The 16,862-nt window shown below is 36.1% G+C and overlaps 1 protein-coding gene across 5 annotated transcripts in view; it reads right to left on the bottom strand.

Annotated features, from left to right (window-relative positions):
• KAT6B (lysine acetyltransferase 6B) overlaps positions 1–16,862 on the bottom strand; it is a 181,465-nt gene that overhangs the window by 43,842 nt on the left and 120,761 nt on the right. For 2 of the 5 annotated variants that reach the window (XM_090278247.1, XM_090278248.1), the window contains exons 4-10: positions 14,124–14,239; positions 13,800–13,881; positions 10,974–11,106; positions 7,272–7,654; positions 5,629–5,750; positions 3,961–4,076; positions 1,878–2,019 (exon numbers count right to left, since the gene is read on the bottom strand). In XM_090278247.1, coding sequence (XP_090134373.1) covers positions 1,878–2,019; positions 3,961–4,076; positions 5,629–5,750; positions 7,272–7,654; positions 10,974–11,106; positions 13,800–13,881; positions 14,124–14,239 — 1,094 coding nt within the window. Of the gene's footprint in view, positions 1–1,877; positions 2,020–3,960; positions 4,077–5,628; positions 5,751–6,722; positions 7,655–10,973; positions 11,107–13,799; positions 13,882–14,123; positions 14,240–16,862 lie in introns of all 5 variants that reach the window. The other 3 variants (XM_090278249.1, XM_090278250.1, XM_090278246.1) reach the window with 2 other exon arrangements.

Here is a 16,862-nt window from a genome sequence, read left to right as displayed (position 1 = left end):
TATTTTTATGAATAAATTTTACAGATCTACTTCTGATTTTCCCCCCTCTTATCTCTGTGTAATCCAAAAGTACCTGCCCTGAAACAGCAGACCATTCTTACCAGCCTAACAAGACTGATTCTCTTACCCTTAAGAAAACTCTCCTGGGTTTATGAAAGCTTCACCCCACAAGCAGATTCATGATAATTTATTTAACAATGACTTAAAAGCCAACAATGTATTCTGTCTTTCAGGGAAACAATGAGACAGTAATTTCATTTTACTTTGGTTAAGAGAAAGGATCCAAGGAACCAAGGAAGGAGCCAACAGAAAAGTTGAACTTGTAACATGAATTATACCTCAACTGAGAATAGCTCTACAGTCTCAATTGGTTGCGCTGGCTAGGTAGCAGCACCCCAAGACAAGCAACTTGCATTCGGCTTTCCTTCTAGCCTAGCTGTCCTCACTGGGTGTGATTTTCCCTCCCAAAGGACATGGACTATCTCTGGAGACATTTTTGGTTGTTACACCTGCAGGAAGTACTGGTATTACTGGCATTTAGTTGTAGAGACCAGGGATGCTGCTAACCACCCTACAATGCACAGGACAGCTCCTTGCAACAAAGATATCCAGCTTGAAATGTGAATAGTGCCCAGGTTGAGAAATCCTGTGCCTACCCTCTTTAGTAAGCAGTAACATCCAGTCTTCTGAGTAACAATACCCTTCTTTCTTTAAACTTGCCCAAAGAGCCTGATATAGCCAGGAAGAGGGGCTTTAAAAATCCATAAGCCATGGCTGGAGTTAGCTGCATTCTCACCATTCTTGGGAAAAAGCGGGCCCAAGCTTGTCTGAGAGGGGAAGCCTGCTCATGACAGAAACCTATGCATAACCCCCCCTATATTAAATATAATGCAAGACATCATAGACCAGAACTAAAGTGAAATGTGGGGCAGAATAATAAATTTCAGTTTGAACATTTCAGAAAGAGAATCCTAAAGTAAAACTGTATTTCAGAGAAAGAAATATCATGTTTACTGCACAAGGAAGGCCTGTTCTCAGTACCCAGGAATGAAAAAGAATGCACCAAGATGGGTAACAGAGAAAAAAATAAAGCAGGGCTACGGAAGTACTCAATGAGTGAAGGGAAGAAAGGAAAGAAAGAAGCCCTATGAACAGGCAATAACATGAAAGGAAGGCATGGTCTCCTCAAGATACAACTCTCAGCTAAACTGGATCCCTTAAACTGACAGTAGAAAATGATTAAACAATGAAATGATATACAGGCAAAAACCTTTTGCTACTAAATCAATTCTGAAAACACAAAATATCTTCAAGAACCCACAATGACAGACACATAGCCACAAGGGGTTCCTGTGAACAGAAGAGTTCTCCAGGGGTGGCCATCTTTCCAGATTTGGGGGTGGGGCAGTCCAACATCTGCTGGGATCTCACCAAAAGGATTATCAACTTTGCCAAGAAATGGATGGAAACACAGGTGGTTGTGTATTGAGGAGATATGTACAGCTGCTCAATTCCCTGGAAGAGCGAGCACCTGCCAGACATTGGCTGGAGCTGCTGAACATAGCTAATGTCTCCTGCCAAAGAAGAGAGAATTTACAAAGAGCTGAGGAGATCATAAATCCACTGGTGAATATATCTGGTGCAGACAAAGATTTGGGGGAAGACAAAAAAGTTAATATGATGAAGTAGGAATTTATTATCAATATAAATGGTTGCTTAATATGGTTAAACATTCCAAAACATAGATATTTTTAAAAAGTCTGAATTTCAATGTCAAAATTGAATATACTTTGCACCTTCTACAAACAATTCAGTACATAGTCAACATTAGAAATACTAAGTTTCAAAAGCTGAGTTTTTTATTTACACATGCTTACCTCAAACACTGAAAGGTCTTTCCTTCGGTAAATTTCATTTGCTGGAGGATGAAACCATCCACATTTCTTTGAGTGTCTTAACAAAATGTTTTTACTTTTCATATATTTAAGACAGAATTCACACAGGTAAAGCTTTGGTAATCTGTTAAAATTTTAAAATCAAAGAATCTCTCAGATTAATTATTCTGTTCAATAAATATTATTCAATTTTCTCTAAGTCATAGAAAGGCTGTATAATAACATTTGAAAGAAGCAGTTTTAAAAAAGAGAGAATATGCAAACCTTACATTATTTTTCAACATAATATTTGTTGCCTTAACTTTGTGAACAACTCATTTGTTAAATGTCCTAAAGAAAGAAAGGTTTTCAGAACTGAAACCACTACTCTAAAAGTCAACAATAAGGATAGCACCTTGTCAGGTAATCATGCATACTTTTCAAATTTCTGATTTAATGTCATATTTCAATAGTATATGTGGTCAGTGGTGTAACTATAATAATCTTTTACTCAGAAAGGAGAGAATTCATTATTCAAAAAAATAATGTGCATGCTTATAAGGCTGAAGAGCCCTCAAATATAGCTATTTCCATTCGTACTTAGGGGCTGAAATAACTTTAAAGTTATTATCATAGTTTTATATGGTCTAAAGCAGTAAGTGTAGGGAAGTCAAAAGATCTTGTTTGTTTCTACCAATTCTACTGACTCTTTTGAGGAACATTAGACAAATAGCTTTCTCCCCCCTTAAAAATTGTAACATATTTTGTCCTAATCTGTGTGGCTCAGTTAGTTGAGCATCACCATCAAAACAAGGGTGGTTGGTTCAATTCCCAGTCAGGGCACATGCCTGGGTTGTGGGTTGGGTGCCCAGTAGGGGCACGTGCAAGAGGCAACCGATCGATGTTTCTCTCTCACACTGATTTTTCTCTCCCTTTCTTTCTCGTTCCCTTCCCCCTCTCTAAAAATAAGTAAAAACTTTAAAAATTTTAACATACTTTACTTACACCCTATCACACTTAAATGGATGTTTAGAAGCTTGTTTAAGGTATTTGGGGTATAAGAAGGGAGAGAAATATTTTTGAGGAGAGTTAGATACAAACTCAGATAATAGTAATTTCAAATCTTGGACTTATATGCAAATTTTATTCAAAGCTCACAGAACACAATGACATGATTAACCATGCAAATTAAAGCTCATTGGTGTTTTTTAAAAAAATTGTTTAAGAACACGGAGCCAAGTGATATAACCTGAAAAGAGAAACCAAGACTCTTAAAAGTTTGCCACTTAACTTCTAGAATATCCTCCTTGATTCTCTCCAGTTAAATGATTGGCCCACGTGGTAGAGAAAAGGACAATTTTTATTGTAAACAAAAAGTGTGTGATTACCAGAAACTTAATAGGGTAAAACATTTGAGAAGATACTAATAAAGTTACCCTGATGTATCTGAAGAAGAAATCTGCTCTCAAGATACCCATTTTTAAATATATTAGTTCAAGACAATCTAACAATTAATCTTAGTTCAAGACAAATGAAAACTCTAGTACCGTTATTTTTTCTTCACGGTTAACAAGTTAGTCATAGATGGCTTTAAAGATTTGGGGAACAGTCTCTTAAGGCTACCCACTCTGACCTACATGCTCCCTTTTTTCCTTCTTTTCCTACAATTCATTAGAAAACTTGAAAATAAAATGTCAGAAACCAGAGATGAGACTAACTACTTTTTAAACTTACTAGGAAAAAGGCAACTGAGAAGAAACTACCAAATATTTTACAATGGCTATTTTATTTCCTGATTTTGTTTCAAACACAAATAATACTTACCCAATTAATCAAAGCAAGAAACCATAGTCTAGAAGGTAAAAGGCAAAATTCACAATGCCTGTGTGACTAAGGAGTATCAGGCACTTACAGAGAAGAGTGAATGTTATAAAAGATACTAGCAGAAGTAATAGTTTGGAAGCACTTAAAATCTACTATCAAAATTTATATCCTGAAAATAATAAATTCCTGCTTTAGAACTGAGACTTTTCCTTCCTCACATATATGACATTAAAGTTATATACCTGCAGACTCATTCCATTACCTTGCATATTCCTGTGGGTAAGGCGAGGAGTACCAGGTTTGGATTTCATATTTCCCAAATTCTATTACAGAAGGGTACCGGCCACAGTCTTCCACTCCACTTTCACACTCTATCTTCTGTTAGAGAGAAAGAAAAGAGAAGAAGTAAAATATAAGTATTAGAAGATTTCTTCACTTACATTTTTGTTCTTTCACAAGCAGATATGAAAACCTTTCAAAATCTGAACCTTAATCTCAATTGTGAATTTTCATGTTTTTGAAAAAAACTATAGGCCTTGTGAAATAATAAGCAACTTTGTATAAGATTTTCATATAAACAAATACCTAAAAAAAGAATATCAACAAGATAGAATGAGTATGATGTAAATATAAATGTCTACTGAACTGAATTCAATGATCTGTTGCAATATATTCAAACTGAGGAAATTAAAAGATGAGGAGGCTATTATATAGACTCTTAAAGTCCCTTGTTCCTCCATGAAGTAATATTGTATCCCAACTGTAATTAAATAATCAATCGTGAAGTCTGCAGTTTAATACCTGTCCCCTCTTCCTCCTCTTACTCCTGTGTCTTAACCCTTACACGAGGTTAAGAACTTTGTCTCTCTGATTCACTGCAGTATTTCCTGAGTCTAGCACAGCGCCTGACACAGACAAGAAATGTTTGTGAACAAAAAAGCCAGTGTTAGCACGTTGGAAAGAGAGGGCTTTAGACTTAACAGTATCTTTCAGATAATGGCATGCTGTTCATCCTGTTTATCTACAACTGCCAGAAGTAGGCTTAAGAAATGGTTATATTTAAGGACTTCAAATCTTAAAGATTGGGGGAAATTTTGACATTTATCTTAGCCAAAGAAAAACCAATACAAAGCATACTGCTGGGGCAGAATTAGGAATGGAAATATCCAATAGCCCCTAAAGTAGAAACCATCAAAGTATTTAGCCCAAAGGGCGGCTACTAGAAATAAAGTTTTAGAGCCTATAGATACCTTGCCCCCTAAAAAAGGAAGTGAAGCGAGGTAGGGAGTTTATCTGTGAGTACTGTGCCAACTGAATGTGGTCTACAGACATGAAAAATTCGCAATCCATAATAAATTTGTCTTTGAGAAGTCCAATAGCCTTATCTTTCTATGTTTTTGTGGTAATAGCCAAGTAGAGTTAATATTTTAAGTGGAATAATTTAAAGAAATTACTGGACAATAAAAATAAATGTGATTATAACTGATCATACAACACAATATTGCCTTCATCAATGCCAAAGAGTTAAAATTATGAGACATTTTTCATACGGCTGGCCATCTGTGTTGGCAGAAGCACTGGTAAATTTAAAAGTGATGCTCTTCTTTTTGTTAATGATATTAAATTGCTGTTTTCTAAATTTGAGCAAAAATATTCAGAATTCTATTCCTTGACAACTAGAAGGCGTTTTTCAAAATCTGCTTCAACTACGGCTACTCTGGTCTGTTTTGTGAGACCAGGTGAGCACTACCAACTTTTAAGAGTGGACACAACTCTGAATGCAGTCAACAAAAATGATCATGGTCACAGTTAAAGAATCACAAAGGATTTTGAGGGGAAGTCTCTATAAAAATCAAAGCAGTAATTTCATAATAATCATAACTTAAAGTCACAATATCCTTGGTATGATAATGTGGTACCCTGGCCTTACCTCCCAAGAAAGTTCCTGGGCCTGTTTAAAAACATCCAAATCCTCTTCAGTAACGGTATCCTTGTTTCCAATCACATTTATATCTGTACTTTCTTGTTTGATGCTTATTTTGATTTCGGTATCTGTCATTTAAAACCAGCAGAAAGTGTATTCACTGACTTGAATCATGAATAACCACCGTATATTATCAAAATGGCACCAAATTAGCATAGTGGGCAAATAGGAATTTTTAAAAAGCTTTATAAGCTTTTACAGCGAAGCACTGCTCAAAGATCCAGCAGTACCCTTTCCCTGCTGTACCCATATTTTTTATTTGAATAATCACTGTCATCTTCTTATAGCTTCAATAAATAAATGAGGGAAAGTAAGAGCAACAAAAAGCAAAATCAGATTTTCCAAGCAAGATTAGAAGTCTAGTTAAAGAATTCCCATTACCACTTTGGGGATAATAAAATCTACCATTTGTCCAAATAACACATTTTTGGTTTTTTTTTTTTGTTTTATAAAGGGTATCAAATGTAATGGGCCAATTTGTTAAATGAAATTATGAAATCAGTTTTCTCCCTAAAGTGAATACACACACAGACACACTCACATCCAAAAGCACACCTCACAGAATCACAGATCAGGCTTTGCTGAGAAGGAAGCAGGATGACTTGGTCATGAGAAAGCAATGGAGCAGAGGGGACCGAGGAGCGGAAATCCCCCCTGCTGGAGGCACTGACAGCGCACAACCACACAGCACTGTGGCTGAATAGACGGCACGGGAAAGGACATGGCAGAAGCGTGACAGTGGCTACTCATGCGGGACTACAAAGCCATAAGCAATGCTATGAAGGCATCTGGGGGTCCTAGTGTGACTACGAATGGAAATAAGAGGTAGGAGAGTATTAGTTGGAAAAACAACATTTTGGAGGTTTAGTCAGCATTAGAAAAAGGTCAAAGTTTCACTGTTTCTGTATGAAAGTGAAGTGAGAACAAGAGAAATAGCTAAGACCTATGTGACAAATAGGAACTGATTTGTTTGTTTTTTGGGGGGTTGGGGAGAAAGGGTTGGGACGCAGGTTTGGTTGGAGCTTTGACCTTTTGCTTACCATCATCCTGATCAGGTTTAATCCTTCCGTCTGTCAAGCTCCCCTTCCCTGGTGAGGGGGTCCCCATCTGAGGGGTCACTTTATATTTTAATCTGCCTAGCATCCTGTGCTTTTTAAGGAAAGTTGTTCGCTTGAAGTGAGCAATTGCTTTAAAAATACGTCCTCTAGCCATCCCCCAGGTAGAGGAGGAGGAGTGGGAAATAAACCTACTTCTAATATCTCTTTTTGCAAAGAAATGGGCTTTAGATTTTGCTGTGGATGATAATTCAGTTTTACGACGCATACGTTTGGGCGGTGCATAACTTGGGTGTCCCTTTTTTCGAGACTGTCCCTGAGTGGTATAGATATGAGAAAGTCCATCAAAGAGTGCCTTCAACTGGCTGTTACTGGTAAGGCTGCTAAAGGAGGGCACACTGGACTGGCTGGAAGAGCTCTGGGGGGAGGTAGAAGAGGTCGAAGTGCTGGACTTTTGTGAACTGGGGCTCTGACAAGAGATGGGGGTTGGGGGTGGAAGTGAAGAAGGTGGAGGTTTTAGCTTTTGTGTGGTACCTGTAGCCAACACATGAGAAGTGCATGACTGTTTCTGAGAGACCTTTTTCCTTGGACGATAGTGCTTTGAAAAGTCTATTATTTCACCTCGTGATCTGCGACCATCAGGTGATGGTGTAAAAAACTTAGTAAGGCCATCAATGAGCCCTTTGGTTTTCTTGTTAACTTTAAGTGTAGAGGCAGAAATGTACGTGGAGGTGGTGGTGATTTTGGTGGTGGCACCAGGCCGAGTGGGGTCTGTAACAGCCAATCTGCTGCTTGAGTCCTTCCCAGATGCAGCATGACCAGATGAAGGTGTGGTACAGACTTTAGTCTTTTGACCCCTACCAGGTGACCCCCTTCCTGTGAATGCATTCATGGATCCTTCATCACTGGTTACAGACCTAGGCAAAAATTTAGAGAATAGTATCAGCATTTAATAATAGAATTATAAAGGTATCTAAAACAAATTTATAGCAACTAGATGCATTCAATGTGCTTAAACTTAAGAAACCGAATTGCAACCCTAAGAACTGTTTTTATGTGTGTGCTTTCACCTAGATGTTTCTCTGCTCAAACTGTCAGCAGCAACTACATTTGCACGTCATGATTCTCTTAGGGCCCATCTAACAGGTATTGGAAGAATCCATGTGTACCCAAGGGCAATCAATACAAGTAAGAAAATTTCTGAAGAAACTGAAAGAGTACCCAATGCTTTCATTATAATTAAAGAAAAATGTTACCCCTTGTGTTGTCTCAAGTAATTATGATTTCCTGATATCTTTTTTAAAATATTAAAGAAAATAAGTCATATGATCCAGAAGCGAAAGAATAAACTTACTGAATCTCTAGTTAGAAGCAATTTTAACTCAATTGGAAAGTTTATATAAATAGAATGTGGATATGTCTATAAAAATAGGGTTGTTTTTTGTTTTTTGTTTTAAGAAAACACTAAAAGATACCCTCTTCCTCTCAGCAGTTTATGCTTAGGATGATAAGATAACCAATAATATTCTCTTAAGTAAAGAAGACAATTAGTTACAGCATAAAATATTGCTGAAAAAGGACAACAATAGCAAAAAACCGAAGAAATGATTAAAGAAAAGCTACAGGTCAGACATGACATGGAAAGTCTGGTGAAGAAGCAGCACATTTACCATGGTCATTATCAGACACTTGGCGTCAGAATCTTTATACACTGGTTCTGACTGCTATTTCAGTTCATTTGATGCTGGCTCTGCCTACATAGCTGTGAGGTCACTCCACTAACACAGCTGCTTATAGTCACGCAGCTGCCTGCCTTCACCTCAGTCTGGGGCATGGAAAGCTACCCATTTTGAAGCAGAATTTTATACAACAGAAACATTTGCATGTGATTTATGGCTGTGCTGGGGCCCAAAAATGCACCTCAAAAATGATCAATTTAGCTGAAGGCTAATAATGAAGAAATGGACACCAAAAAAGATATGATATAGTATTACAAAAATATCTTAATTGATTACAAATAGAAGAGCCATCTTGTACATAAAGATTTAATGAACAACTTCAGCAGAAGAGGAGGCTGGTTCAGATCAACTGACTGGGCGAGCCACCAGGCTTATCTGGGGCAGCTCAACGACCAGGAGCTTTTGCCTGACTCCACCTACTCAGCCAAATCAGGCTAATGCTGAAGATCTCTAGTGTCACGGTGAGGGCCGCCAATAAACAACTCACCCAGGCTAAAATGCTTCGCATTACAACGTGGCATTTGGACTGTATCTGAAATCAATTGCCCAGAAAGGATAATATACTTATAAAGCATGTACAAAGGAAAACTCCCTAGACTGTCTTAAAAATTCCTAAGCTCAAAGGACAATTTTGGACAAACAAAAAGTTAGGATTGGTGCCAGATGCAATTTTCAGCTGTGTCTGTTGTTTAGAAAGTTTATATCCTAATTTGGTTTTTTTAATTGAGCCCTGAGGATACAGTCCCATTTCAAGAACAATGCTTACACAGAATAAATGCAAAAACATATAATTTCTACTTCAAATGATGCTAATATGAAAGATTTTATTCATAAATACATTTCCTGTTTGCCTCCAGAAATTAACAAAAATTCAATTAAAAAATGTCTACCATTTAAAGGGTTTTCATAAGGATTCACAGAAAACTCTAGAAAGGATCACATATTTTCTATTCCTCCTTTGAGGGATAAAGGGGCACAGGGACCTTATTTTCTGAAAGCATACTATATATAGTGAATTGCTTCAGATAAAATTAGGGGAGAAAGAGTAAGCAAGTGCTTACTCTTAGCCAGTGTTTGTGCAGGGTGCATGTAGAGCACCTATTCATTTTTACAACACAGTGACCCTTTCAAGAGCTGGGCAATGGTCTTATTGATAGACCAGCTTCAGATATGCAAGTCTACTGATTTCATTCCTAAACACCTTACTTGGTGCTGATAGTCAAAACCCTGGGTAGGAAGGGGTTGGGGGGATGGGTAAAAAAGGTAAATGGATTATGAAGAACAAACTGGGCCCTGGCTGGGTGGTTCAATTGTTTGGGGCGTCATCCCATACACCAAAAGGTTTCAGGTTTGATCCCCAGTCAGGGCACAAACCTAGGTTGTGGGTTCGATCCCTGGTTGGGGCAGTTACAGGTGGCAACTGATTAATGCTTCGCTCACATCAGTATTTCTTTCTCTCTCTCTCTCTCTCTCTCTCTCTCTCTTCCCCCTGCATCCTCCCCCAAAAATAAACATATCGTTGGGTGAGGATTTATTAAAAAGTACAAATTGGTTGTTACAGAATAGTCATGGGGTTGTAAAGTTCAGCATAGAGAATATATCAGTAATATTAATAACTATATATGGTGACAAATGGGTGTGAGATCTATCAGGATGATTTGTAATGTCTAATCACTGGGATGTACACCTGAATCTAATATAATAATGTAGGTCAACTGTAATTGAGAAATAAAAAAATATATATTTAAAAGAAAAAAATTTTTATACAGGTTTTTAAAAAGTACATGCATTCACTTCTCATTTTTTCTCTACCTTTCCAAGTAACTCCTGCTAAGTGTTCTACTGGGCTTTCATACACAATATGGCAAAGGCTAGTAGAAATAGGGTCAGCACAGTAGACCTACAGGCCGCAGCATATTGTTATTTTGTATGTACAGTATGTCTGCACACATATGCACATACCAAATGGTCCTAACTCTCTGTAAGCAAACATGAAGACAGTCATCTGCCGGCTTCTCAGAAGGTCATATTTAATAAAAGGGATCTTTAAAAGTTATAATACTAAATGAGCACCAGAAAAAAGAAGTATTTTTCTAACATGTTACCTGGAGCAACAAAAGAGAGTCACTACAGACAAATCCCTCTCTCCTTTTAAAACTCCCATATAAATACTTATATATTTAAGCTCTTCTAATGCTCAGCCAGTAACAAAGTAGGCTGAATGATGGTTTTAAGTTCTTACATTCTGCTTCCATCCTGCTGCTTGAAAATGCCACTTCGTATCACAGACATTGTCAACAGAAGACCCCAAAATGCCAATTGTAATTAAAAACGTTATTTTCAAAAAAGTTTCCACAGCTTATAAACATAAAAGGATAAATATTCCCCATCCATTGTAAAAATGATGGTAAAAAGTTAATGGAACATAAAAGGGTTACAATCACCTATGGTTTAAAGCATAACATAAAGTATTCTTTTTGATAAGATCTCAACCTACAACAATCGTTGCTTTAATTTATTTTTCGGTCGTCCAATGGGTTTTGCATATCGTCGTTTTATTTGTGCAGCTTTCTCATGAAGTAGTTTTCTTCCCTTTTTCTTTGGTCTGCAGACTTGGCAAATCCACATCCCTGAATTAATACATATATGAAAAAATATTTTAATGTTTGATTTTAGGAGAGATATTAAATATAAACTGTAGTTGTAAAAGCTGCCCAAGGATGCCTGTATACAGAAGGTAATTCCAAAAGGTGGATCATTCCCTTCTGTCAGTCTCTTCAGGAAGCCATCATTAAAGGTCAATTTCCCCGTCAAGGTGGTGAGAGCAGAGGGCAGCCCTGCCTCAGACAGAGCCTTTCCATAAGGCTTTCCCAACATGTCACAAAGCCACCTTCCACTACATAAACACACATTAAAACCTGATCCTGTCAGATACTATATATCTTTTGATTTACGGAAGACATTTTCAACTTAATCAGTTCTTGGAACATCTGGAAAAAAAATTTATTTTATTATCTCTTCCTGGAAATTTTCCACAATAAAAAAACTATCAGTATAAAATAAAATCTTTAAATTAAAACTTAAAAAATTTACGTGGTATGGAGTTACAATAATTAAACCTATACATCTGGCATAGGGAAATAGGTCAACAGATAAGAACTAAAAGACCAGAACACTGAAGCCTATAGAAAAAGTCGGCATATCAAAGAGGTTTTATTTCAAACCAGTGGCAAATGGATAAAATGATTCAGTAATTGGTAATGGAACAAAGAACTATCTATATGGTAGGAAAAGAATTATTTCCCATCTTTTACAAAAAAAAAAAAAAAATTCTAGGAAAGTAAGTATTTTAACTTGACAAAATTAAATGTTACAAGTACCAGGAAAAACACATGGATATCTCTATAATCTAAGCATTACTGACATTTAAGACTGAAGCCATAAAGAAAAAGATCATGAATTTAACTGCATAAAACTATAACAGCTTCTGAAAAAGAAAAAAGAAAAAAAGTGAAAACTCCAATAGAAAAATGATGAGTAAAACAAGCACTTTGCAAAGATAAGATACAAACAGCCAATAACCAAACACAAAAAACAATGTTCATTCTAACTACTTAAAGAAAAAAATTACCAGACATTTCTTTTTCTATTATCAAATTGGTAAAAATGTAAAATATTCAATAAGAACACTGTATTTCACTGAATTTAAGATGCTGCTGTCTAAAAGATCCATCCGATTTCAAAGATGTTAAAAATGTTTTTTTTTAAAGTGTGTCTTGGACTCAATATAATAAAGTAATGGTGAGTGTTGGTCATAATACAGAAACAGGTATTCTCATACACTGGTGGTCGGTCTGAAAACTGATACAACCTTTCATGTACATAGCCTTTGATCCAGCAATTCCTCCCCTAGGAATTTATCTTATGGCAATGATTGTGGATAGAAAAATTGAAAACATTTGTAATGTCCACCATAGAGGATTGGTTAAGTAAGTTATGTTTTTTTTTATATGTGTTTGTAAAATCAGATATGTTCAGGAACCACCCAGGTATTCATACATGTGACTAAAGCAAGCTGAAAGGTAACACAACAAAGAATAGCGAGATTGGGGCAAATTGGAACATGCATATTTACCTAAAGAATTCAAATTAAAAAATTAAAAATTACTGTACCAGCTCCTCTGTGATGCACTTAGAGAAGTCTTAAATATTTATATATATTTATATCTAGCCAACAAAGCATATCTGTGGCCCACAGTCACCAGGTTTGTGACACCCCCACTCTATATACGATGGAGTTCTACACACTCATTAAAAACTATGCTTAGGAGAACATTTAATGATGTGGAAATGCTAGAATCTACTGTTAAGAAAGGGGGGAAAAACATAACATTACAAAAACATATAGAGAATGTTTTATTTCCTTTTAAAAGGGTATGTGGGGGCAGAGAAGGAATGTCTAATTGATTGTTCTTTTTATTACTTTTTGTCAATCTGTGTTTTCTAAATCTTTCACAATGAAAATGTACAAATTTTGTAATAAGAAGGCAAAGTTATTTTTAATGTTTAATATATTACAAAACGAGCCCTGACTGACGTGGCAGTCTGTTGGGTGTCGTTCCACAGAACAAAAGGTCGCCAGTTTAATTCCTGGTCAGGGCACATGCTTGGGTTGTGGGCCAGGTCCCTGGTGGAGGTGCATGCGAGAGGCAACCACACATCGGTGCTTCTCTCCCTCTCTTCCTTCCTCCCTTCCCTTCTCTCTAAAAATAAATAAAATTTTAAAAATATATATATATATATAAAACAAAATGAGGAAAAGACTGAGCTAAGCTTACTTACACAATAGAGACAAAAAGAAAAAACAACTTATCCCATATGGCTATATCCATAAAAGACAATTCAGATGCTCATGTTCAAAATATCAACTAATGGTCAAGAAAATGGTGATGGCTCCTGTTCCATCATCGAAAATAGGTAATTTTTCACCTCTGAACACAGTATTAAATGACATAGAGAATTTTTTGAAACTTTTGACCTACCTAATCTAAACTTACTCTAATAAAGAAATAGTTTCAGGAGAGGAATGGCCTTTTTATCCCTGTATCTGAATTAGAGTCTTTATTATATATGTTACCCTCAAACTAAATGCTTTTACACTCCACTGGCCATAACGTAATGCTGAATCCATAAGTATAAGGAAGGTGTGGGAGAGATGAAAATATACTTAAGGAAACAGCATATACCTCTGAGCTGTCAGCCAGCAGGACAAGGCTACAAAGTATGTAATAAAACACATTTTAAATATGGTTTAAAAATTCACCTTTTGGCATTCTGGAAAGTGGGGGGTCACAGCACTCCATATGGAATCCTCTATCACAGGAGTCACAAAAAAGCATATTATCCTGTAATGTAACATATTAGAGACTAATTAAGACTGAAATCAACTGTAAAAGGCCACAAATTCTTACGTCATCCAATTAGCAGTAATAAAATACAGCAAAGGAACACTATGATCAATGTTGAAATTTGACATCTGTGTATTTAAAAGGTCAAAAGAATATAGCAACAGTCTACAGAAAATGAAAACCAAAACACTGAAAAATAACAATTTACCTGGAGATGGGCTATGGAAAGTGGTACTTACTGCATTTTTGCCTTGGATTCTACATGCACTGCACGTCTTGCATTCGATGCACTGCCACCTTAAGGCCTTTACATTTGTTGTTAGTTCAGGACAAAATTTCAAACAGGATGGGTGTCCTATAAGAATGAAAAGCAAATTGCTTGATGGGGATGGTGCCTTAGATATTTTTAATCTCTCATTCCCTAATATTTAATAGATGGTGATAATACCAGCCCAAAACCTTAAGACCTGAAAATACAAAAAGGTAAGAGAATCCAAATTATACTTTCCTTTCTGCCTTTTTCTTTATGTAACAGTGACTATAAAAAATCTGTTCCCTAAGAGAAACTGGGAAGATTTACACCAATTTCCAATCACAAGTCTTGGAGAACTTGAAGGTAACAGGTGCTCAGATTGTGTTCTCACTCCTGTACCTTTTGGTAAATCTCTTGCCCTCAAAATCATCATCAGCCACCATTTATCCAGCAATTTCTGGTTTGCCAGACTGTGAGGGGAGTATACCCAAGTTCAAACAATTCCTGCTCTCTGTGTGTGATGAAATCACAAAACTTAAAAACAAGAGTTTTTTTAAATAAAAAATTGGGGCTGCTTAACATAATACAACTACAAATGCAAAAAAAAAAAAAATTCCAATAGTATACAAAGAATTTCCCATTTCTAGAATATACAAAGAAGATACTGTTGAGTCTCTCAATTTAAATTATATATGTAGAAATAGAAACAGTAAATTTGAATTTGAAAGTTAAGATGTTGAAAGATCCAGGTCAAACTGAATAGCCAAGAAGCGTACCCTCAGCAGGTTTCCCCCATATTTATGAGTGTTCAGCTTTTCCACACTCTTCTGGGCACACTTTTCATCTAGCAGCTCTCCCTCCACAGGGGAAAACCCAAGATCCCAAAGGGCAGCACCATTCAAGGAAACCAGCCAGGTTACACTCAATAATAAATCATAAATTCCTCCAAAAGGTTTGGGAGGTGTGAGCCTATAGTCTTGAGAAGGCAATTCAATTTAAAATCTGATGGTCTTTTATCATATAAACCTGCCATCTCCAAACTTGATTTTATTTTTCTAAATCTGGTCTTAAAATAGTAAGTACATTAGTAAATCCCATGTGAAAGAACTTATAACCAAGCTGCAAAAAAAACTTGATGGGTAATAAAAAATAGAATGAAAAAAAAAAAAAGGCAGATTCTGCAATTTCAAAACTGTTTTATAATTTCCTGACTTTGGCAGGCTTATAGTTTAAATATATTTTTTGGGTTCCTGCCAAAAGGTCCTCCTCCCTAAAGCTTAACAGGTGCTTCATAAAATTCCACCCACCAGGAGATTTGGCTTTTTGAAGTAAAGACATTCAAAATCAATCATCAATACCGTTAATAAAAGTACCCTATTCCTGAGGTTTTTTTTTTTTTTTTTTTTTAATCTAAACATCTGTATTTAAGATGTTGAGCAAATAAAATGTTGTCATAGGAGTACGACCTCAGGCAGGAGAGACACCCAGGCAGATGCATTTAACCTATGACACAGTTCTTTTACAAGGGCTTCTCTCATTCAAATAAACGTGGGGGGAAAGTTTAAATATATAAAAATGGTATCAATCACCTCTTTCTCTTCAGGAACAGCAAACAAAGACAACTTGCTTGTCGACTTTAAGAAGTATACTCTGAAGGACGAGGGAAGAGGCCTACTTTGATCAAGGTTTTCTCCCCCCTTATATAGTGAGGGGGGTAAAAACTCAAGTTTTAAAGAACAGCAATTTAAATTCCAACCTTAAAATGGGTCCCATCAGCTTAAAAGTATAGCATTTACTTCTCTTTTTCCCCTTTTTATTACTTCCTGTAAGTCATACATCACTAGCACATATGACCTCAATTTCATGCACTAAATTTTTCTCCACATTAAAATTTGCTTTTGTACTTTGTAGCTTAATAATCAGCAACTAAGGTAATTCACATGACTTTATAGCTTACTATTCTCACAGATATCCTATAAAAAACACTTCTGATAATTATATATTTTAAAAATTAATGGATTTCGGTCACTTTCAATCAAGAGTATAGAATATTCTTCCTCTTATTACTTTCACTCACTTCAAGCAATATTATATCTCAACCAGTACCATTTAAGCTACACTATCAAATTCTGAAATCTTCAGCCTACCTTTGCTTTAGGCAACAATCTTACCTTTATTTTAGTTCAAGAAAATTGGCCATAGATCCCTGCCAGCTCTAAATTTCTACGGTTCTGTAAGGGATGCTGAGGGACGAAGAAATATTTCTATTTTATTTTCTCATGGCCAACTTAAAAATAACACAAAGAACTGTCACTGAGCCTTGATATACTAAGACACAATCTATAGTAATTAGATAAAGCACAACAATGTGATTGATAATGTAATTCCCTATCTCCCATTTAGTCATTCCTCTCAATAATTTCCTTTAAAATTCAGGTTCTCTCTGCTGACAAAATTCATGGTGGTTTGTCTTTCTGGAGTTTGGTTTACTGTTGTGATTTGCAATTTATCAGATTTGGGATAATAATATATATATTCATTCAGTCATTCATTCTTATTACAAACATATATTAAGCACTAGTAGCTTGTAATAGTTTTATCTAGCAAAACCAAAGGAATACTGCTTAAAATTAAATAAGTACCAGTGAGACCACAAACCAGTGGAAACAATTTTTGGAGGAAGTACTGTGGGAGGGAAAAACATGGGCTCTGTGGCAGACAGAAT

The sequence above is a fragment of the Furipterus horrens genome, unplaced genomic scaffold (genome assembly GCF_987537825.1).
Source record: "Furipterus horrens unplaced genomic scaffold, mFurHor1.1.pri manual_scaffold_5, whole genome shotgun sequence".
In the NCBI taxonomy this organism is placed as follows: domain Eukaryota; kingdom Metazoa; phylum Chordata; class Mammalia; order Chiroptera; family Furipteridae; genus Furipterus; species Furipterus horrens.
This window is presented reverse-complemented; position numbering and strand designations above follow the sequence as displayed.